This window comes from Mixophyes fleayi, chromosome 8, assembly GCF_038048845.1.
Source record: "Mixophyes fleayi isolate aMixFle1 chromosome 8, aMixFle1.hap1, whole genome shotgun sequence".
NCBI lineage: Eukaryota > Metazoa > Chordata > Amphibia > Anura > Limnodynastidae > Mixophyes > Mixophyes fleayi.
In genome coordinates this window covers 135,703,883-135,729,653 of record NC_134409.1, presented here as the reverse complement: position 1 = coordinate 135,729,653, position 25,771 = coordinate 135,703,883, and the positions used below count along the sequence as shown (strand labels likewise).

Genomic DNA, 25,771 nt, shown 5'->3' with positions numbered 1-25,771 from the left:
ATAGACGACTCTAATTGCACGCGTAATATCTATGATCGGTGGCAGAGTACAGGTTAACCCCGTGCCTGCAGTAATAGCTATAAATGTTATAAGGCCCATATGGTTGATTTACTTAGGATAACGTAATGGTGGATGTAAAGTGACGGACCTCTAGGGATTGTCAGGCTGAGCTAAGCTCCCGAAATAATGGCCTCTCCGCTCGGCTGTGATAGTGTGGCAGGATATGCCGCTGACAGGAGCACCTGCCTACCGGGGCGTACGGGCAGGCCATTTAAATTACCAGGGCCCATAAACGACCTTCAGCTGGCTTTGATTTCCGGCTTCTCTGCTTGGCCGGCCCCCGTCCAACGGTCGCGTGGTCCAGAGGGGGCGTCATAGGGGAGATGTTATGTACAGAACAACAAGACGCTTTATCAAGTGCGCGAAAAATAACCCACATCCCCCCCAGCTGCCGGTGACGTATTCTGGTTATGTTTAGTCCTTTGTTTTCTTAGCTGCGTACCTGGAAAGTGATACAGAATAAGACAGAGCAGGAAGCGGCTATTTGCAGCTGTTCAGCACAATAACAAGGACGTTGTTTCCTATCCTTCTCTGCGCTCATCTTTTCCACTATCTTCCCCTGTGTTAGGGTTCATCCAGCTTGTGTGGCACGTTCTCTGTCCCCCGCTATAGAGCGTCTGTGTGCTACTAATCTTTGTGTTTGGTCTCCCTACAAAATGATACTTCCTAAGTTGTATTATTTTTTTTCTATACATCATACCTGTTTATATTTTTGTATTCATCGCTACAAGAGGGATCTGAGGTTCCAATATTCATGATTTATACAATTCTTCAGTTTTTAAATAATTAATGAATCTTATATGGAATAGAGGATGGGAGTGACCCAGTTGTCCGGCTGATTTTTCTGATCACGATTAAATCTAAAATCATACTTGCCAACTCTCCCTGAATGTCAGGGAGACTCCCTGAAATAGGGGTGATCTCCCTCACTCCCTGAAGAGTCTGGCATTCTCCCTGATACTGAGCCAGTACAAGACGTGGTTGGCTTCGCCATCTGTGGCATGATGACACAGTTCAGAAATTGTGTCCTATGTCCATGTATTGATGCCTATGGAGGTGGCCATTTTCATAAAGACCAAGAATTAATCAAAGACTGACAGGTAAGACAGCATGAATTCAGTAATGGAGACAGAAATGTAAAAGACACTTCAGTCTCTAGAGATTCATTAGCTGCTTTTCTTTAACGCATAGTTGCCTACTCTCCTGGAATGTCCGGGAGACTCCCGCATTTCTGGGAGAGCTCCCGGGAGAGCAGGGCAACTTCCCGGTTCTCATCCCCGCAATAGATAAGTGTTGGGGGCGTGGCTTAAATACGCAAATATTGCGTCATATTGGCGGGGCCAAAATTATGTGATGCATCAAGCCCCGTCCCCCGCACTCACCTCCCCCAGCGAGGAAAAGTTGGCAAGTATATCTAAAATACTATGGACAGTACTCGGTCCAGGTCATCTCTCTCAGGGTCCTCATACCCAGGGCCGGATTAACCCGAGGTCTAACTGGGCTATAGCCCAGGGGCCTCGGGCATCCAGGGAGCCCTTCAAACTCCTCAGCAGCATTATTGATCGGTCGGGGCGGGGGCGCCCCCAGCCCGATCAATGCTGCTGAGTACTGTCAGTGCAGTCCTCCGTCCCGGCGCGCTGTAGTCTGCTTACTGAGGATATCTCGCGAGAGTTCATGAACTCTCACGAGATCTCCTCAGTAAGGAGCTTACAGCGCGCCGGGACGGAGGACTGCACTGACAGGTAAGTGCTTGGGGGGGTCCTCGCGGGGGGGGGGGGGGCGGCGGACGGCTCACATTGGGGGCCTCGGGGGGAATGGAGGGCCCCTTAGCCCAGGGGCCTCCATTCCCTTAATCCGGCCCTGCTCATACCCACTGACATTTTAAGGACCGTGTAGGCATTTTAGCCCTAATTGGCTGCAAATCACAGCGTGTATGAGCACTAACAGACTGACCTCTGTAACATCTGGTCTGATATCTGTGATGGACAGTGGACGCATCTGACCCTGTAATTAGCCATCATCCAACTGCACCCATAGGGCCAAGTTGCATCCAGAGCGAAAAACAATTGTATCTTTGAGATTTGGTCGCACATGTGAATGTGCCTATATGGCCAAATCTGACAGAGATCCAGCCCTCCCCACGATCAGAACAAGCTGTTAGATCAGTGCTGGCTAACCTGTGACACTCCAGGTGTTGTGAAACTACAAGTCCCAGCATGCTTTGCCAATATATAGCAGCTTATTGCTGGAAGGGTATGCTGGGACTTGTAGTTTCACAACACCTGGAGTGTCACAGGTTAGCCAACACTGGGTTGGATCATCAGGTGAGGGTCCTCTACACCAGGGTCATAGCCCAAGTTTCTCCTTCCCTTGACCAACTAGAATAGATCCCGTCTCAAATTAGTATTGTGTCAACAAGTGCTTATGTTTTTGTAGCAATTCCTGCTGTCACTGGGACAATGTAACACTGGTACGGACTAGTCAGCAATTAAAAGAAACCATAATTCTGCTGCTGTCTGTCCTGACACTGAGCTGTGGACGTTACAAACCTTTTCATTGGCCCACTGACCCCATCTCCAGTAACCGCACTTTCTCCTGTCGTCTGGAACATTTGCAGGTTTGTGCTCTTTTCTCTGCACATAAAAACATCTCCGAGATTTATAGGTGAAGTTGAAGGGCTATAAAAATTAATAGCGAGCTAAATGACATACGTTTCCTGGTAGCAGGGTAGCAACGAGAGGGGAAAGTGCCCCCAGACCAAGCTTCTTATTAACGTTCCTAACAAAGAGGTCCAGGCACCAGACGGATTCATTGCTTTTATTTCTACATTTTTATTCTATGTACACAATTTCTATGGTTTCTTCTTGCTGACATTACTCTATTTTAAATACTTAAGTTTATTTTCTTAAAATATGCTCTTTATTTACTAATAATGTTTGAGACTTGAAGGTATATTTGCTAAACTGAAGGTTTGAAAAGTGGAGATGTTGTCTATGTACTAAATAAATGATACCTAGAATCTGATTGGTTGCTATAGGCAACATCTCACTTTTTCAAATCTGCAGTTTAGTAAATATACCCCTTAGTCTATTACAATTGTTTAAACTTAACCTTTATACAAAATTGTCATCAACTTTACACATCTAGAGAACATTTTGCACAGTAAACCTGAATTTGAACCTTAATTTGAATTTTACTGTTTATGTTGCAGCTGTTTCCTTACTGTTGTTTTGTTCCCTCAGTCTCGGTACTCTAATCACTAATCTCCTGACGCAGAGCTGACTGTGCGCCAGTTGGCATAGCATATATTGCGCAAATTCGCGCTCCGCATAAAGAAATGCAGGAATATGCGCCAATGCTGGCTAGCATTAGGGCCAGCATTGGCGCCAGGTGGAACGGAGCAAGGAAGGCACACAGTACAGGCGTGTTATCATAAATTTGGCTCCTGCAGAAATGCACCTGTACACCTGTTATTAGGCATATATTTTGCACCTGCTACAGGGCAGGAGCGAATACTCGATGATGACGTGGCATAAACCAGACACGTGCCACCTGCGCGGAGCCAGCCGCATCTCGAGATTTGTGTACAGTTCTGCGTTTGGGCAGAATACACTACTTGGAGGCTGTAGGGTGACAGGAGGACACGGTCTCTCTTCTGATCATTTACTTGTGTCCTCACTGGGATATATGTGTAATGAAGACAGAACAGGAGGTAGTGGTGGAAGTAGGAGGAGTTGGTGCTTTTATTTATTTTTTTCTCCAGTACGCTCCCTCCTCGGGGTGAAACATAACCCACTACCTGTGTCTTCCTACAACCTCGGAGGAAAGGATTTAACAGTAAATACAATACCTGGTTCAATCCCACCTGTTCTGTCCCAGTGCCTGTTCTACCCCTGGATTGCTGCCTATCAGTCAGATCTCAGTCATTTCATTGGCCATCAGTTTCTTTCGTCTTAAAGAACTTGGTTTATATCTGTTATGAAACCACCCGTGTGTTGCCTGCTAAGTACTATGACTTATGTCCATTTATTCTTGAAGAAACGCTTATAAGGGAATTGTGATCACCGTCTGCTAATTAGCGATTGCAAATATAGATGATAAAGATGATAGAGGGGTTTAAATCCCCCAAACACTCCCTATGTCACATCTTACCAGTTATAAAATGAGCTTTGGTCATTTGTGCCGCCATCGTCTACATTTGTGGATTCATTGGAGAACTGCGTTTGTCTTCCGATGGTTTCTACTGCCTGCAGGGGTATTACTTTCATATAAAGCACTGTACATTGTAGGGTTATTTAATGTACAATGCCAGCCACAGAAACACAAGATTCCCGATAATTACTGTCAGAATCTAAGGCTTCTGTTTGAGCGATCAGAGGGAAGAGCTGAGACGAGAGTACGCAGGCTGCTCTGTACAGCGTTTCCCGAGTTGAGTATAATACGTAGGAGAGAAGATTGAGAGCTCTGTGTTTAAGTGGCTGAAAATCCACGACGTTCACTTATGCCCGTCTATTACCAGCCTTAAAGCTGTTTGTGATCCTATTTCCATTGCAGGCTGATTGACATCGCACGGAAGCTCGACAAAGCGGAGCGGGAGCCGCTCTTAAAGTGCGCCTACTATTTCAAAAAGCTGCAGCATCACGGCTTTGCAGCCGAAACGTATCTGAAGATCGGGGATCTGAGAGCACTGGTCCTGCTACACGTGGACACCCAACACTGGGAGGAGGTGGGTGATGACTTCTGAATGAAAAGCAAACTCTGATCTAACGGACAATAGCGATATGGTGTTGCTGGATTGATCACATGACTTCTGACTACAACAAGTCATGTGATCAATCCAACTATTTCACAGCTGCTACTCTGTACAGTTTCTAAAGTTATTTTAATCTGTGTTTATTGTATCAGACAAGGATTATCTAATGACGCTGGAATACTAACCTTCTAGATAGAATGAAGATATTTCTGCTGCTAATCATTCATTTCTGTGCTCAGGCCTTTGCTCTGGTTGAGAAATACCCGGAATATAAAGACGAGGTTTACGTTCCGTACGCGCAGTGGCTGGCAGAGAATGACCGGTTTGAAGAAGCTCAGAAGGGTCAGTAAATATTATATTAAATAGCTCACTTGCATTATACCCTCTACATGATGACAATATCTGCTGTTCTCAGTATAAGTGTGCAATACTTCACTAGTGTCCTGCACCGTTGTACACGGCTCTCACAACCGTGCTTCCTGTTCTAGCCTTCCACAAAGCCGGCCACCAGGATGAAGCGGTCCGTGTGCTGGAGCAGCTTACCCATAATGCAGTGGTGGAAAGCCGGTTCAATGACGCTGCTTATTATTACTGGATGCTGTCTATGCAGTGCCTGGATATTGCACAAGGTGAGGAGGAGTCATTAGGAGTCATTATTAATGTCTACTCTACATAAAATGCATTTTTACAGTTGTAAATTGCAAACACATGTTCTAGCTGTATACACAGCCGTCATCACTAGTAATCAGCGCTTACACCCAACCTGTAGCTGGAGCAAGGGATACGACTGAGAGAGACATACCTGAGATGCCCATAACTTGAATCAGACACTGCTGTGTGCTCCAGCTTGGCACACCCTTACTGTACATTGACTACGTGCATACGCCCGGTCCCCTCCCCGTTCTGCCCCTGAAATCATAGGCTGTCGTAAGGGTCCTTTGCACTCCAAGATGAATTGGACGTTTCTGTGTTCTCTGGTGTGATTTTGCTGTGTGTTACCCCAAAATACGGCACGCATCAGAATCTACCTGCCTTAGTGAATCAGACCCAAAGTGTCCAACAACCACATTGAGCTCTAAGAAATTATTCACTGCAACAATAGTCCTGGAAATTTTCCCTTCTTGACTAATCTGGTTGACACCAATGTTTCCAGGTTTACAGGAAGCTTCGTGTTGTGTAAATGATTCATTGTTTATTCCTTCCTGCAGATAATGAGGAGAAACAGGATGCCATGCTACAGAAGTTTCACTATTTCCAACATCTGGCTGAGCTGTACCATGCCTACCACTCCATCCAGAGATACACAGTGAGTGATACCTGCACCCCCCCCCCCCCCCCCCACTCCCAGCATGCTCTACTGGCTACCGACAGATCAATAGTTATCTCCAACCGGAGCACACTCACAACAAGCTCAACGGAAACTTACAAACCCATAAAAGACTTGTAAAGACACGAATGCAAAGTTCTATCAAGTTTTTTTATACAAGACCTACATGGACGATTCGTATCCTGCACAAATTATTTCATGTGTGTAACCGTGAGCGAATGTAGTAAATTGCTTTATACACTAAGGGGGGTATTCAATTGTTAGCGAGTTGTTTTTTTTTCCCCGCCGCGTAAAAAACATAAAATCTCCCCCGGGGTTTTGACAGCAATAGCGACCGTTTTGAGTTAGCGCAGCGGGAAACCTCATGCAATTCAATTGAAAAAGAGAGAACGCCGCCCCCGCGCGTTAAAAATTGTGTTTGCGAGATTTTAGAGGAGTGAAGGGGAGTTTTAACGCTGTCATGTATAACACAAAAAAAGGTTTTGCAGACATTTCCATACATTGGATTGCATTACACACTGATAATATCTACATTACAGTACTTTCTTTAGCATATTCTTTAATTCAACTATTTTTTACCATACAATCATCTATACCAAGTCAAAACACATTAGTACATACATATTTGTACCAAAAACATATATAAATATAATTAGTGATTTAAATTTATTTATTTATTATTATTATTATTTTTTTATTATTTCATTATTTTTTTCACAAGAGCACAAGTTAGGTATTAGTGATAAACATAAGTTTAACTTTTTTTCCACATTTTTACATGATTTCAAATACTTTTCAGAGGTTTTTTATTTTTAACACACCCCCAGGAGGTGTGAGATAAAACAGCATATTGGCCTGTTTAACGCGCCGCGTTAAAAAACAATTGAATAGCTTTTAACGCGGCTGCCTCTCGCGCACCCTATACTTTCAATAGACCTTCTACTGGAGCGCGAGAGAACCGTTTCATGAAAAAAAAACGTAGCGTTAAAAATGGAATTGAATCGCTTGTAAAGTTAACCCGCTCGAAAATGATAAAACACAGCGTTAAAATGACTTGGTACGGTCAAACAAAAACAAACTCGCTGACAATTGAATACTCCCCTTAATTTCCAACAGGTCTTCACAGTATACTATACAGTTACATTATGCTTTAGTATATGTTCTACCTTTTGTTTAGCATCCTATTCACTTTTTACGTTACATGCATTTTGAACAAGCCATTATTATCGTCCTTTATATTTATAGAACCAATGTTTTCAGCACTGTAGTGAAACGCGTCAGCACAGACGCGTTTGATCTAACTATCTAATTTCCCTGTCACAAGTTTACAACTAAAACAGACTATGGCAAATTTAGTGTAAATATGTTTTACTTGCCAGTATCATTTCGGTCAATGGGAGAAACCCAAGTGAACGCGGGGAGAACATAAACTCCATGCAGTAACATCCTGGTCTGAATAAAACTCATGTCACTTGCACTGAAAAACAATGGTACTAAACACTGTGCCGTCGTATCACCCCACCGACCCACTAGCTAATATTTAAATCTGTTTCAGTTTTTCTAATGATTTATTTTGCATCTAATTTAACGTGTTTCATCTACAACTGTCATAAATGTCCCGTCGTGTTTTGCATCATTTAGTGTCTCAGTGACCTCCTAGAAGTAGGATTGTTGGTGATGTCACCTTAGGGGTTGTTCGTGAAAGTGGAGTAAGGAAACGCAGGACTAAGGTGTAACCGTATTTGACAATTGTTTATTGTCCCTTCTTAAGCTGAGTACACATCTATGCAATTATCAGGGAAGTCACAAATAAACGACAGTTAGATCTGATATCACATTAGTGTGTACACTCCCACTATCATGTTTTATCGTACCAAACATATTGTATATGTTGATTTGGTTTTCTAAACTTCCTAAAAATCACGATCAACGATGGAACGATGTCTGGTAAATGTGGCAGTGTGTACACACTCACCACCAGCAGTGTAGGCAGATATCTGTACAGTGTGCAGAGTGATGATCTTTTCAGCAGACGGTTATGAGAGATGAAGATCACAGATCTGAAGGTAAATGGTGTAGGTGTGTACACAGGAATCTGCTGCTCATCGGGACTTTCAGTCGTTGGTGAAATCGCTACAGAAATCATCTGCAGTAAGATTACATAGGTTGTACCCAGCTTAACTGAATTTTTACTTTACTTTCAGAAAATATACCCCAATATGTTTTGCTTTATATACTTTTGGACTTTAAAGCGTAATCATTGTCATTTTATTTTAGGACGAACCCTTCAGCTCTCACTTACCAGAAACGCTGTTTAATATCGCCAGATTCCTGCTGCACAGTCTGACCAAAGAGAGCCCCCTGGGCATTTCTAAAGTGTATCCTTCTACTTACGGCAGATCAATGGGAACCCCAGCGTGAGGGGTTAATGGTCGGGTAGCAGAACAATCAGATTACTATTATTATTATTATTATTATTATTATTATTATTATTATTATTTAGAATGTGCTGACATACTAAGAAATGCTGTACATTTAGGGATCATGACAAAAACAAGTTATATGCATTCACAACCGATGGTAAAGATCAATAAAATGCCCCATGTGATCAGTTATAAATGTTTGGGGTAGTTCATCCGTCAGGAGGTGACTTGTAGAACTACAAGGTACAGTAGAACGTTGTGTAGTTCGGGTTCTGAAGGGATCGTACTTGTATGTTCTCACTGCTTAACACACAACACCAGGAATACTCTGTATACACTGGCAAAGCAGAGCAGGGCCTTGGGAGCTTACAAACTAGCCCGGCACGTCTACGAGCGGCTGCAGGGCCTTCAAATCCCCAGCAAGTTCCAGGAGTCCATTGAGCTGGGCATTATCACCATCCGGTCCAAACCTTTCCATGACAGCGAGGTAAGTGCCCCCGTTTCCATGGATACTGTACGTCCCAATTACGTTTTCAGAACACAACACTTTCACTTGGCTACACACATTGGTGGCATCTAATTATATGAGCGTGCAGCCAATCCTTTGACCAGGAACCAGTGACATCACTGAGGCGTGAGGTACAAAGAGCCTCATGCCTCGGTGGCCTCATTAATTCCTAGCGATCATGTTGGTTACTAGTGATATGGGTTTACTTTGGATATTTGATGATATTTTAACAGCAGAAAGCTGCTCCTTCCAGTGCGGCCTCCGCTAGCCAAGATTTGTTATTTATTATTATTATTAGAAAATAATTAGCAGCATGTACTTCACAGTTGTTCATATAAGCTCAAAAGCAACAACCTGTCGTCTTTTGTAGATCTGTGTTTACAATCCCACTGTCAGAATGACCTATAATGAGAATGACTGAGTGGTCCAGTCACCACCAGGGGGCAGTATACTCTTAGATGCCAACCAGTGCCATCATAGCTTCTTTTCACTTAGCCATGGATGGGTTGTAACTTCCATTTCTAATCCCACAATTAAAGTAAACGCGCCACTTAACACCACACAGAGGCAGACGTTTTGAGAACGTAGTGTATTAGTCTCATCGGGTCCTAGTGAACAGATACTGGCTCCGCTCAGGAAATTAATGATATTGCACTTTAAATCACTATATGCTGTCTCCACCCTAAATTACGTTATTGTGGACATTCTGCATCCAGTTCTGTACTCCCAGATCTGCTCAGAAGTTTGCTCCTCCCACAGCGCCATCCTTCTATTGCACAAGAGTTCCCAAGTGCTACAGCGCAAAAGTTTGGCACTGTTGCACAGGGCGTAAGATCTAAAATGCTGCACCTTTATATTTTCATCAGAGCTTATAAATGACTCCCACTATATAACCATTTAATTAAAATTGGGAGAGCGATTCCTATGTAGCGGATCTGTGCGCTCCCAGGTTTTATGATGTTGGAAGGCTTGTTTAATGCTAACATAAACACTGTCATCTGTGCCTCAGTTAGCAAAATAAACTGCTGGAGATCTGGAGCACACCTCAAATAAATCATTATCTAATTACGCTGCAGCAGAGAGTGGGTTAATCCCCCCTTAGAAGTGCACATCTGTTTCTGGTAAGTGCTCCCAGCTGCCTGAGCGTTACACACACAAGATTTCTAAGGTCATAAAGAAACTCTAGGATATTGGCAGGGCAGCCCGTGTCTTGTAGTACAGTTACGGCATCCGTGTCGTTGGGAGCTGCCAAGTCTGATTTATACAGAGATTTTTGCCCTGGAATCTCATTAGACCAACAGAACGTGCAGTACGGTGCGTTAGGCCGTGTGGGAGAGGCTTGAGCAACCTGGGCGGCTCTGTGACCCGACGACAAGGGTTGTGCTGGGATTTGTAGTTCTCCAACAGCAGGCTAGCCATAGATTGGCTACATTTGATCTTGAGCAGACATGGGAAACCTGGGACTTGTAGTTCCATAACACCTGGAACACGGGACATTGTTTTAGAAGGCCATAATGAAATATTAGTATCAAAGCCACCTGGTGACAAGCAATACGTTATAATGTCCTGAGAGAGCACAGATAAAAAGATGTTGTACTGGAAACATGCAACATTTGGAAGTCATCAACATAAAGAAACACTTGGGTCAAATAGAAATGCAAAGTATATTGAAAGCGTGTCTTTACACACAGCTATGGTTCCTGAGTTAACTAAGCATTTAACAACCTGTCATTCCTAGGGTAGTGTCGGATGTTTTATAACTGCAAAGGAAACGGCGACATTCTAATATAATATTAGTTGGCGTAACGTTAAAGAGAATCAAGGACGCTGTTTCCCTGTCACATACGTCGTCTTGACAGCGGACATTGTATTGTTGCATGGGAACGGCGTTCTTGACTCCCTTTAATGTTTCGCCAACTGTGGGTATCCTCGTTTTCAAACATCACAGAAAATTGCGCATTTTGAGACGCCCATCTGGCACTGCCGTAGGATCGTGCACAGAAATTTCGGATGGCTTGTGTTGGCCAAAATGTTGTCACACGTGGCTAGGGGAAGAGACCTCAGTGACTGTGAGAGAGGGTCGGGTTGTGTTTGGCAGGATGCTAATGTTTTATTAGGAACGGGTAAAGTGTCTAAGAGAGAGACCATAGGAAGCCGTGGACATAAATTATTCTGGCGCATTGAGTGAGGCTGTGTCCTGCCACCACATCAGCAAAACCCATGGAAAGTTTTGTGTGCTGGTGTCGCTTACCTCCATGTTAGTATATGGGGCAGTGCATGGATAGACTTTACATAAATATATAAATATTTGTGCTCTCTCCTTATAAGATTGCAGTCTCCTAGGACACACGTGTGCCGTCTGCTCTCAGTTTGTACATTGTGATATACACATTGTGATATACACATTGTGATATACACATTGTGATATACTGCAGAGGTCTCGGCTGTGTTACTGGCTGGCGCTCTGAGTATGCACAATGTACAGGAGACTCTGTATCTGTCTCCCATATTCTGTGGTACTAGGTCACCCAGTGTGTAACCCTCTCTGTCTCTCCCGCAGGAGCTGGTCCCCATGTGTTACCGATGTTCCACCAACAACCCTTTCCTCAACAACCTGGGAAACGTCTGCATCAACTGCAGGCAGCACTTTGTGTTCTCTGTATCCTCGTACGGTGAGTGTAGGGAGCGAGCGGGACATAGTGACACACTCTCCACACACTGTACAAACACACAGACCCCCCCTATTACAGATAGCGGAAACATGTATCACCAGGTACACCTAGAAGAGAGACAGTATAACAAGCAGAGACTGAGAACAGGCACAATAACACACGTCACCGCACACACTGAGGAGAGGACGGTGTAACACACGTCACGGCACACACTGAGGAGAGGACGGTGTAACACGCGTCACCGCACACACTGAGAGGACGGTGTAACACGCGTCACCGCACACACTGAGGAGAGGACGGTGTAAGACACGTCACCGCGCACACTGAGGAGAGGACGGTGTAACACACGTCACCGCACACACTGAGGAGAGGACGGTGTAACACACGTCACCGCACACACTGAGGAGAGGACTGTGTAACACGCGTCACCGCACACACCGAGGAGAGGACGGTGTAACACACGTCACCGCACACACTGAGGAGAGGACGGTGTAACACACGTCACCGCACACACTGAGAGGACGGTGTAACACACGTCACCGCACACACCGAGGAGAGGACAGTGTAACACACGTCACCGCACACACTGAGGAGAGGACGGTGTAACACACGTCACCGCGCACACTGAGGAGAGGACTGTGTAACACAGGTCACCGCACACACTGAGGAGAGGACGGTGTAACACACGTCACCGCGCACACTGAGGAGAGGACTGTGTAACACGCGTCACCGCACACACTGAGAGGACGGTGTAACACGCGTCACCGCACACACTGAGGAGAGGACGGTGTAACACGCGTCACCGCACACACTGAGGAGAGGACGGTGTAACACACGTCACCGCACACACTGAGGAGAGGACGGTGTAAGACACGTCACCGCGCACACTGAGGAGAGGACGGTGTAAGACACGTCACCGCACACACTGAGGAGAGGACGGTGTAAGACACGTCACCGCGCACACTGAGGAGAGGACGGTGTAACACACGTCACCGCACACACTGAGGAGAGGACGGTGTAACACGCGTCACCGCACACACTGAGGAGAGGACGGTGTAACACGCGTCACCGCACACACTGAGAGGACGGTGTAACACACGTCACCGCACACACTGAGGAGAGGACTGTGTAACACACGTCACCGCACACACTGAGGAGAGGACGGTGTAACACGCGTCACCGCACACACTGAGGAGAGGACGGTGTAACACACGTCACCGCACACACTGAGAGGACGGTGTAACACACGTCACCGCACACACTGAGGAGAGGACGGTGTAACACGCGTCACCGCACACACTGAGGAGAGGACGGTGTAACACGCGTCACCGCACACACTGAACTGAGAGGACGGTGTAACACACGTCACCGCACACACTGAGGAGAGGACGGTGTAACACGCGTCACCGCACACACTGAGAGGACGGTGTAACACACGTCACCGCACACACTGAGGAGAGGACGGTGTAACACACGTCACCGCACACACTGAGGAGAGGACGGTGTAACACACGTCACCGCACACACTGAGGAGAGGACGGTGTAAGACACGTCACCACACACACTGAGGAGAGGACGGTGTTAACACGTCACCGCACACACTGAGGAGAGGACGGTGTAAGACACGTCACCACACACACTGAGGAGAGGACGGTTGTAACACGCGTCACCGCACACACTGAGGAGAGGACGGTGTAACACACGTCACCGCACACACTGAGGAGAGAACTGTGTAACACGCGTCACCGCACACACTGAGGAGAGGACTGTGTAACGCGTCACCGCACACACTGAGGAGAGGACGGTGTAACACACGTCACCGCACACACTGAGGAGAGGACGGTGTAACACACGTCACCGCACACACTGAGGAGAGGACGGTGTAACACACGTCACCGCACACACTGAGGAGAGGACGGTGTAACACACGTCACCGCACACACTGAGGAGAGGACGGTGTAACACGCGTCACCGCACACACTGAGGAGAGGACGGTGTAACACACGTCACCGCACACACTGAGGAGAGGACGGTGTAAGACACGTCACCGCACACACTGAGGAGAGGACGGTGTAACACGCGTCACCGCACACACTGAGGAGAGGACGGTGTAACACGCGTCACCGCACACACTGAGGAGAGGACGGTGTAAGACACGTCACCGCACACACTGAGGAGAGGACGGTGTAACACGCGTCACCGCACACACTGAGGAGAGGACGGTGTAACACACGTCACCGCACACACTGAGGAGAGGACGGTGTAACACACGTCACCGCACACACTGAGGAGAGGACGGTGTAACACGCGTCACCGCACACACTGAGGAGAGAAGTGTGTAACACAGGTCACCGCACACACTGAGGAGAGAAGTGTGTAACACAGGTCACCGCACACACTGAGGAGAGGACGGTGTAACACACGTCACCGCACACACTGAGGAGAGAAGTGTGTAACACAGGTCACCGCACACACTGAGGAGAGAAGTGTGTAACACAGGTCACCGCACACACTGAGGAGAGAAGTGTGTAACACACGTCACCGCACACACTGAGGAGAGAAGTGTGTAACACAGGTCACCGCACACACTGAGGAGAGAAGTGTGTAACACGCGTCACCGCACACACTGAGGAGAGAAGTGTGTAACACACGTCACCGCACACACTGAGGAGAGGACGGTGTAACACGCGTCACCGCACACACTGAGGAGAGAAGTGTGTAACACACGTCACCGCACACACTGAGGAGAGAAGTGTGTAACACACGTCACCGCACACACTGAGGAGAGGACGGTGTAACACACGTCACCGCACACACTGAGGAGAGGACGGTGTAACACGCGTCACCGCACACACTGAGGAGAGGACGGTGTAACACGCGTCACCGCGCACACTGAGGAGAGGACGGTGTAACACGCGTCACCGCGCACACTGAGGAGAGGACGGTGTAACACGCGTCACCGCACACACTGAGGAGAGGACGGTGTAACACGCGTCACCGCACACACTGAGGAGAGGACGGTGTAACACACGTCACCGCACACACTGAGGAGAGAACTGTGTAACACACGTCACCGCACACACTGAGGAGAGGACGGTGTAACACACGTCACCGCACACACTGAGGAGAGGACGGTGTAACACAGGTCACCGCACACACTGAGGAGAGGACGGTGTAACACGCGTCACCGCACACACTGAGGAGAGGACGGTGTAACACACGTCACCGCACACACTGAGGAGAGGACGGTGTAACACGCGTCACCGCACACACTGAGGAGAGGACGGTGTAACACACGTCACCGCACACACTGAGGAGAGGACGGTGTAACACACGTCACCGCACACACTGAGGAGAGGACGGTGTAACACACGTCACCGCACACACTGAGGAGAGGACGGTGTAACACAGGTCACCGCACACACTGAGGAGAGGACGGTGTAACACACGTCACCGCACACACTGAGGAGAGGACGGTGTAACACACGTCACCGCACACACTGAGGAGAGGACGGTGTAACACACGTCACCGCACACACTGAGGAGAGGACGGTGTAACACACGTCACCGCACACACTGAGGAGAGGACGGTGTAACACAGGTCACCGCACACACTGAGGAGAGGACGGTGTAACACGCGTCACCGCACACACTGAGGAGAGGACGGTGTAACACACGTCACCGCACACACTGAGGAGAGGACGGTGTAACACACGTCACCGCACACACTGAGGAGAGGACGGTGTAACACGCGTCACCGCACACACTGAGGAGAGAACTGTGTAACACGCGTCACCGCACACACTGAGGAGAGGACGGTGTAACACACGTCACCGCGCACACTGAGGAGAGGACGGTGTAACACACGTCACCGCACACACTGAGGAGAGGACGGTGTAACACACGTCACCGCACACACTGAGGAGAGGACGGTGTAACACGCGTCACCGCACACACTGAGGAGAGGACTGTGTAACACGCGTCACCGCACACACTGAGGAGAGGACGGTGTAACACGCGTCACCGCACACACTGAGGAGAGGACTGTGTAACACGCGTCACCGCACACACTGAGGAGAGGACGGTGTAACACGCGTCACCGCACACACTGAGGAGAGGACTGTGTAACACGCGTCACCGCACACACTGAGGAGAGGACTGTGTAACACACGTCACCGCACACACTGAGGAGAGGACTGTGTAACACACGTCACCGCACACACTGAGGAGAGGACGGTGTAACACACGTCACCGCACACACTGAGGAGAGGACGGTGTAACACAGGTCACCGCACACACTGAGGAGAGGACGGTGTAACACGCGTCACCGCACACACTGAGGAGAGGACGGTGTAACACGCGTCACCGCGCACACTGAGGAGAGGACGGTGTAACACGCGTCACCGCACACACTGAGGAGAGGACTGTGTAACACGCGTCACCGCACACACTGAGGAGAGGACGGTGTAACACGCGTCACCGCACACACTGAGGAGAGGACTGTGTAACACACGTCACCGCGCACACTGAGGAGAGGACGGTGTAACACGCGTCACCGCACACACTGAGGAGAGGACGGTGTAACACACGTCACCGCACACACTGAGGAGAGGACGGTGTAACACGCGTCACCGCACACACTGAGGAGAGGACGGTGTAACACACGTCACCGCGCACACTGAGGAGAGGACGGTGTAACACACGTCACCGCACACACTGAGGAGAGGGACGGTGTAACACACGTCACCGCACACACTGAGGAGAGGACGGTGTAACACGCGTCACCGCACACACTGAGGAGAGGACGGTGTAACACACGTCACCGCACACACTGAGGAGAGGACGGTGTAACACGCGTCACCGCACACACTGAGGAGAGGACTGTGTAACACACGTCACCGCGCACACTGAGGAGAGGACGGTGTAACACGCGTCACCGCACACACTGAGGAGAGGACGGTGTAACACGCGTCACCGCACACACTGAGGAGAGGACGGTGTAACACACGTCACCGCACACACTGAGGAGAGGACTGTGTAACACGCGTCACCGCACACACTGAGGAGAGGACGGTGTAACACACGTCACCGCACACACTGAGAGGACGGTGTAACACACGTCACCGCACACACTGAGGAGAGGACTGTGTAACACACGTCACCGCACACACTGAGAGGACGGTGTAACACGCGTCACCGCACACACTGAGGAGAGAACTGTGTAACACACGTCACCGCACACACTGAGGAGAGAACTGTGTAACACGCGTCACCGCACACACTGAGGAGAGGACGGTGTAACACACGTCACCGCACACACTGAGGAGAGGACTGTGTAACACACGTCACCGCACACACTGAGGAGAGGACGGTGTAACACACGTCACCGCACACACTGAGGAGAGGACGGTGTAACACACGTCACCGCACACACTGAGAGGACGGTGTAACACGCGTCACACACACACTGAGGAGAGGACGGTGTAACACACGTCACCGCGCACACTGAGGAGAGGACGGTGTAACACGCGTCACCGCACACACTGAGGAGAGGACGGTGTAACACGCGTCACCGCACACACTGAGGAGAGAAGTGTGTAACACGCGTCACCGCGCACACCGAGGAGAGGACGGTGTAACACGCGTCACCGCACACACTGAGGAGAGGACGGTGTAACACGCGTCACCGCACACACTGAGGAGAGGACGGTGTAACACGCGTCACCGCACACACTGAGGAGAGGACGGTGTAACACACGTCACCGCGCACACTGAGGAGAGGACGGTGTAACACGCGTCACCGCACACACTGAGGAGAGGACGGTGTAACACACGTCACCGCACACACTGAGGAGAGGACTGTGTAACACGCGTCACCGCACACACTGAGGAGAGGACGGTGTAACACGCGTCACCGCACACACTGAGGAGAGGACGGTGTAACACACGTCACCGCACACACTGAGGAGAGGACGGTGTAACACGCGTCACCGCACACACTGAGGAGAGGACGGTGTAACACGCGTCACCGCACACACTGAGGAGAGGACGGTGTAACACGCGTCACCGCGCACACTGAGGAGAGGACGGTGTAACACGTCACCGCACACACTGAGGAGAGGACGGTGTAACACGCGTCACCGCACACACTGAGGAGAGGACGGTGTAACACACGTCACCGCACACACTGAGGAGAGGACGGTGTAACACACGTCACCGCACACACTGAGGAGAGGACGGTGTAACACGCGTCACCGCACACACTGAGGAGAGGACGGTGTAACACGCGTCACCGCACACACTGAGGAGAGGACGGTGTAACACGCGTCACCGCACACACTGAGGAGAGGACGGTGTAACACGCGTCACCGCACACACTGAGGAGAGGACGGTGTAACACGCGTCACCGCACACACTGAGGAGAGGACGGTGTAACACACGTCACCGCACACACTGAGGAGAGGACGGTGTAAGACACGTCACCGCACACACTGAGGAGAGGACGGTGTAACACACGTCACCGCACACACTGAGGAGAGGACGGTGTAACACGCGTCACCGCACACACCGAGGAGAGGACTGTGTAACACACGTCACCGCACACACCGAGGAGAGAACGGTGTAACACGCGTCACCGCGCACACTGAGGAGAGGACTGTGTAACACGTCACCGCACACACTGAGGAGAGGACGGTGTAACACACGTCACCGCACACACTGAGGAGAGGACGGTGTAACACACGTCACCGCACACACCGAGGAGAGAACGGTGTAACACGCGTCACCGCGCACACTGAGGAGAGGACTGTGTAACACGTCACCGCACACACTGAGGAGAGGACGGTGTAACACGCGTCACCGCACACACTGAGGAGAGGACGGTGTAACACACGTCACCGCACACACTGAGGAGAGGACGGTGTAACACACGTCACCGCACACACTGAGGAGAGGACGGTGTAACACGCGTCACCGCACACACTGAGGAGAGGACGGTGTAACACGCGTCACCGCACACACTGAGGAGAGGACGGTGTAACACGCGTCACCGCACACACTGAGGAGAGGACGGTGTAACACACGTCACCGCACACACTGAGGAGAGGACGGTGTAACACGCGTCACCGCACACACTGAGGAGAGGACGGTGTAACACACGTCACCGCACACACTGAGGAGAGGACGGTGTAAGACACGTCACCGCACACACTGAGGAGAGGACGGTGTAACACACGTCACCGCACACACTGAGGAGAGGACGGTGTAACACGCGTCACCGCACACACTGAGGAGAGGACTGTGTAACACACGTCACCGCACACACCGAGGAGAGAACGGTGTAACACGCGTCACCGCGCACACTGAGGAGAGGACTGTGTAACACGTCACCGCACACACTGAGGAGAGGACGGTGTAACACACGTCACCGCACACACTGAGGAGAGGACGGTGTAACACACGTCACCGCACACACCGAGGAGAGAACGGTGTAACACGCGTCACCGCGCACACTGAGGAGAGGACTGTGTAACACGTCACCGCACACACTGAGGAGAGGACGGTGTAACACACGTCACCGCACACACTGAGGAGAGGACGGTGTAACACACGTCACCGCACACACTGAGGAGAGGACGGTGTAACACGCGTCACCGCACACACTGAGGAGAGGACGGTGTAACACGCGTCACCGCACACACTGAGGAGAGGACGGTGTAACACACGTCACCGCACACACTGAGGAGAGGACGGTGTAACACAGGTCACCGCACACACTGAGGAGAGGACGGTGTAACACGCGTCACCGCGCACACTGAGGAGAGGACGGTGTAACACACGTCACCGCGCACACTGAGGAGAGGACGGTGTAACACACGTCACCGCACACACTGAGGAGAGGACGGTGTAACACACGTCACCGCGCACACTGAGGAGAGGACGGTGTAACACGCGTCACCGCACACAGTGAGGAGAGGACGGTGTAACACACGTCACCGCACACACTGAGGAGAGGACGGTGTAACACGCGTCACCGCACACACTGAGGAGAGGACGGTGTAACACGCGTCACCGCACACAGTGAGGAGAGGACGGTGTAACACGCGTCACCGCACACACTGAGGAGAGGACGGTGTAACACGCGTCACCGCACACACTGAGGAGAGGACGGTGTAACACGCGTCACCGCACACACTGAGGAGAGGACGGTGTAACACGCGTCACCGCACACACTGAGGAGAGGACGGTGTAACACGCGTCACCGCACACACTGAGGAGAGGACGGTGTAACACGCGTCACCGCACACACTGAGGAGAGGACGGTGTAACACGCGTCACCGCACACACTGAGGAGAGGACGGTGTAACACACGTCACCGCGCACACTGAGGAGAGGACGGTGTAACACACGTCACCGCACACACTGAGGAGAGGACTGTGTAACACGTCACCGCACACACTGAGGAGAGGACGGTGTAACACACGTCACCGCACACACTGAGGAGAGGACGGTGTAACACACGTCACCGCACACACTGAGGAGAGGACGGTGTAACACACGTCACCGCGCACACTGAGGAGAGGACGGTGTAACACGCGTCACCGCACACAGTGAGGAGAGGACGGTGTAACACAGGTCACCGCACACACTGAGGAGAGGACGGTGTAACACGCGTCACCGCACACACTGAGGAGAGGACGGTGTAACACGCGTCACCGCACACACTGAGGAGAGGACGGTGTAACACGCGTCACCGCACACACTGAGGAGAGGACGGTGTAACACGCGTCACCGCACACACTGAGGAGAGGACGGTGTAACACGCGTCATCGGACACACAGAGGAGAGGACGGTGTAACACGCGTCACCGCACACACTGAGGAGAGGACGGTGTAACACGCGTCATCGGACACACAGAGGAGAGGACTGTGTAACACACGTCACCGCGCACACTGAGGAGAGGACGGTGTAACACGCGTCACCGCACACAGTGAGGAGAGGACGGTGTAACACGCGTCACCGCACACACTGAGGAGAGGACGGTGTAACACGCGTCATCGCACACACTGAGGAGAGGACTGTGTAACACGTCACCGCACACACTGAGGAGAGGACGGTGTAACACGCGTCACCGCACACACTGAGGAGAGGACGGTGTAACACGCGTCACCGCACACACTGAGGAGAGGACTGTGTAACACACGTCACCGCGCACACTGAGGAGAGGACGGTGTAACACGCGTCACCGCACACACTGAGGAGAGGACTGTGTAACACACGTCACCGCGCACACTGAGGAGAGGACGGTGTAACACGCGTCACCGCACACAGTGAGGAGAGGACGGTGTAACACACGTCACCGCACACACTGAGGAGAGGACGGTGTAACACGCGTCATCGCACACACTGAGGAGAGGACTGTGTAACACACGTCACCGCACACACTGAGGAGAGGACGGTGTAACACGCGTCACCGCGCACACCGAGGAGAGGACGGTGTAACACGCGTCACCGCACACACTGAGGAGAGGACGGTGTAACACGCGTCACCGCGCACACCGAGGAGAGGACGGTGTAACACGCGTCACCGCACACACTGAGGAGAGGACGGTGTAACACACGTCACCGCACACACTGAGAGGACGGTGTAACACGCGTCACCGCACACACTGAGGAGAGGACGGTGTAACACATGTCACCGCACACACTGAGGAGAGGACTGTGTAACACGCGTCACCGCACACACTGAGGAGAGGACGGTGTAACACAGGTCACCGCACACACTGAGGAGAGGACTGTGTAACACGCGTCACCGCACACACTGAGGAGAGGACTGTGTAACACGCGTCACCGCACACACTGAGGAGAGGACGGTGTAACACACGTCACCGCACACACTGAGGAGAGGACGGTGTAACACACGTCACCGCACACACTGAGGAGAGGACGGTGTAACACACGTCACCGCACACACTGAGGAGAGGACGGTGTAACACACGTCACCGCACACACTGAGGAGAGGACGGTGTAACACGCGTCACCGCACACACTGAGGAGAGGACGGTGTAACACACGTCACCGCACACACTGAGAGGACGGTGTAACACGCGTCACCGCACACACTGAGGAGAGAACTGTGTAACACACGTCACCGCACACACTGAGGAGAGGACGGTGTAACACACGTCACCGCACACACTGAGGAGAGGACGGTGTAACACACGTCACCGCGCACACTGAGGAGAGAACTGTGTAACACACGTCACCGCGCACACTGAGGAGAGGACGGTGTAACACACGTCACCGCACACACTGAGGAGAGGACGGTGTAACACGCGTCACCGCGCACACTGAGGAGAGGACGGTGTAACACAGGTCACCGCACACACTGAGGAGAGGACGGTGTAACACGCGTCACCGCACACACTGAGGAGAGGACGGTGTAACACGCGTCACCGCACACACTGAGGAGAGGACGGTGTAACACGCGTCACCGCACACACTGAGGAGAGGACGGTGTAACACACGTCACCGCACACACTGAGGAGAGGACGGTGTAACACGTCACCGCACACACTGAGGAGAGGACGGTGTAACACACGTCACCGCACACACTGAGGAGAGGACGGTGTAACACGCGTCACCGCACACACTGAGGAGAGGACGGTGTAACACGCGTCACCGCACACACTGAGGAGAGGACGGTGTAACACGCGTCACCGCACACACTGAGGAGAGGACGGTGTAACACGCGTCACCGCACACACTGAGGAGAGGACGGTGTAACACACGTCACCGCACACACTGAGGAGAGGACGGTGTAACACGCGTCACCGCACACAGTGAGGAGAGGACGGTGTAACACGCGTCACCGCACACACTGAGGAGAGGACGGTGTAACACGCGTCATCGCACACACTGAGGAGAGGACTGTGTAACACACGTCACCGCGCACACTGAGGAGAGGACGGTGTAACACACGTCACCGCACACACTGAGGAGAGGACGGTGTAACACACGTCACCGCACACACTGAGGAGAGGACGGTGTAACACGTCACCGCGCACACTGAGGAGAGGACGGTGTAACACGCGTCACCGCACACACTGAGGAGAGGACTGTGTAACACACGTCACCGCGCACACTGAGGAGAGGACGGTGTAACACGCGTCACCGCACACAGTGAGGAGAGGACGGTGTAACACACGTCACCGCACACACTGAGGAGAGGACGGTGTAACACGCGTCATCGCACACACTGAGGAGAGGACTGTGTAACACACGTCACCGCACACACTGAGGAGAGGACGTGTAACACGCGTCACCGCGCACACCGAGGAGAGGACGGTGTAACACGCGTCACCGCACACACTGAGGAGAGGACGGTGTAACACGCGTCATCGCACACACTGAGGAGAGGACTGTGTAACACACGTCACCGCACACACTGAGGAGAGGACGTGTAACACGCGTCACCGCGCACACCGAGGAGAGGACGGTGTAACACGCGTCACCGCACACACTGAGGAGAGGACGGTGTAACACACGTCACCGCACACACTGAGAGGACGGTGTAACACGCGTCACCGCACACACTGAGGAGAGGACGGTGTAACACACGTCACCGCACACACTGAGGAGAGGACTGTGTAACACGCGTCACCGCACACACTGAGGAGAGGACGGTGTAACACAGGTCACCGCACACACTGAGGAGAGGACTGTGTAACACGCGTCACCGCACACACTGAGGAGAGGACTGTGTAACACGCGTCACCGCACACACTGAGGAGAGGACGGTGTAACACACGTCACCGCACACACTGAGGAGAGGACGGTGTAACACACGTCACCGCACACACTGAGGAGAGGACGGTGTAACACACGTCACCGCACACACTGAGGAGAGGACGGTGTAACACGCGTCACCGCACACACTGAGGAGAGGACGGTGTAACACACGTCACCGCACACACTGAGAGGACGGTGTAACACGCGTCACCGCACACACTGAGGAGAGAACTGTGTAACACACGTCACCGCACACACTGAGGAGAGGACGGTGTAACACACGTCACCGCACACACTGAGGAGAGGACGGTGTAACACACGTCACCGCGCACACTGAGGAGAGAACTGTGTAACACACGTCACCGCGCACACTGAGGAGAGGACGGTGTAACACACGTCACCGCACACACTGAGGAGAGGACGGTGTAACACGCGTCACCGCGCACACTGAGGAGAGGACGGTGTAACACAGGTCACCGCACACACTGAGGAGAGGACGGTGTAACACGCGTCACCGCACACACTGAGGAGAGGACGGTGTAACACGCGTCACCGCACACACTGAGGAGAGGACGGTGTAACACACGTCACCGCACACACTGAGGAGAGGACGGTGTAACACGCGTCACCGCACACACTGAGGAGAGGACGGTGTAACACACGTCACCGCACACACTGAGGAGAGGACGGTGTAACACACGTCACCGCACACACTGAGGAGAGGACGGTGTAACACGCGTCACCGCACACACTGAGGAGAGGACGGTGTAACACACGTCACCGCACACACTGAGGAGAGGACGGTGTAACACGCGTCACCGCACACACTGAGGAGAGGACGGTGTAACACACGTCACCGCACACACTGAGGAGAGGACGGTGTAACACGCGTCACCGCGCACACTGAGAGGACGGTGTAACACACGTCACCGCACACACTGAGGAGAGGACGGTGTAACACGCGTCACCGCGCACACTGAGGAGAGGACGGTGTAACACGCGTCACCGCACACACTGAGGAGAGGACTGTGTAACACACGTCACCGCACACACTGAGGAGAGGACGGTGTAACACACGTCACCGCGCACACTGAGGAGAGAACTGTGTAACACACGTCACCGCACACACTGAGAGGACGGTGTAACACGCGTCACCGCACACACTGAGGAGAGAACTGTGTAACACACGTCACCGCACACACTGAGGAGAGGACGGTGTAACACACGTCACCGCACACACTGAGGAGAGGACGGTGTAACACACGTCACCGCGCACACTGAGGAGAGAACTGTGTAACACACGTCACCGCGCACACTGAGGAGAGGACGGTGTAACACGCGTCACCGCACACACTGAGGAGAGGACGGTGTAACACACGTCACCGCGCACACTGAGGAGAGGACGGTGTAACACACGTCACCGCACACACTGAGGAGAGGACGGTGTAACACGCGTCACCGCACACACTGAGGAGAGGACGGTGTAACACGCGTCACCGCACACACTGAGGAGAGGACTGTGTAACACACGTCACCGCACACACTGAGGAGAGGACGGTGTAACACGCGTCACCGCACACACTGAGGAGAGGTATGGATGTGCTCTCCCCGTGTTTGCGTGGGTTTCCTCTCACATTCCAAAAACTTACTAGTAGGTTAATTGACTGCTATTAAACTGACCCTAGTCTCTGTGTGTGTATATTAGGGAACTTAGATTGTAAGCTCCAATGGGGCAGGGACTGATGTGAGCGAGTTTTCTGTACAGCGCTGCGGAATCAGTGGATGATGATGATGATGATGATGACGATAGAATAACGTGGTGAATATATAGGTGCTCTGCGTTTCCACGTTTCTGTGGTTGTACATGGACCATGCTTTGTACATATCTCTGTAGTGTAGCTCTCTGTCACTATAAGATGATTAGTTGCAGTAGAAGGATGTGATGGATGTGGAATCCATAGATATCTGGGGGAGAACATCCTGTAATCCATCCAGATGATTTCTGACTATCCCATTTTACAGCTGTGCCTGGGGAAGGACCACACACATTTTCCCATTAGAAATGTCATATATTTACCCTGTACAGTAACCAGACTGACATTGTAATATATGTATTGTCATTATTTACATGTTACAGTAATGTCTGTGGTGCTGATATTATTATTGTGTCTCGATGAAAAGTACAATATTCTGTGTGCATTTAATTTATTAGTTTTTTCATACAAAAGTTCTTTGCAG

The 25,771-nt window shown here is 51.3% G+C and overlaps 1 protein-coding gene across 1 annotated transcript in view; it reads left to right on the top strand.

Annotated features, from left to right (window-relative positions):
- Positions 1-25,771, top strand: part of IFT122 (intraflagellar transport 122) — a 55,356-nt gene that overhangs the window by 20,023 nt on the left and 9,562 nt on the right. Inside the window, exons 19-25 of the mRNA XM_075183713.1 lie at positions 4,615-4,786; positions 5,053-5,155; positions 5,302-5,442; positions 6,022-6,119; positions 8,418-8,518; positions 8,885-9,050; positions 11,632-11,743. Of these exons, the coding sequence (XP_075039814.1) occupies positions 4,615-4,786; positions 5,053-5,155; positions 5,302-5,442; positions 6,022-6,119; positions 8,418-8,518; positions 8,885-9,050; positions 11,632-11,743 (893 nt within the window). The remainder of the gene's footprint in view (positions 1-4,614; positions 4,787-5,052; positions 5,156-5,301; positions 5,443-6,021; positions 6,120-8,417; positions 8,519-8,884; positions 9,051-11,631; positions 11,744-25,771) is intronic.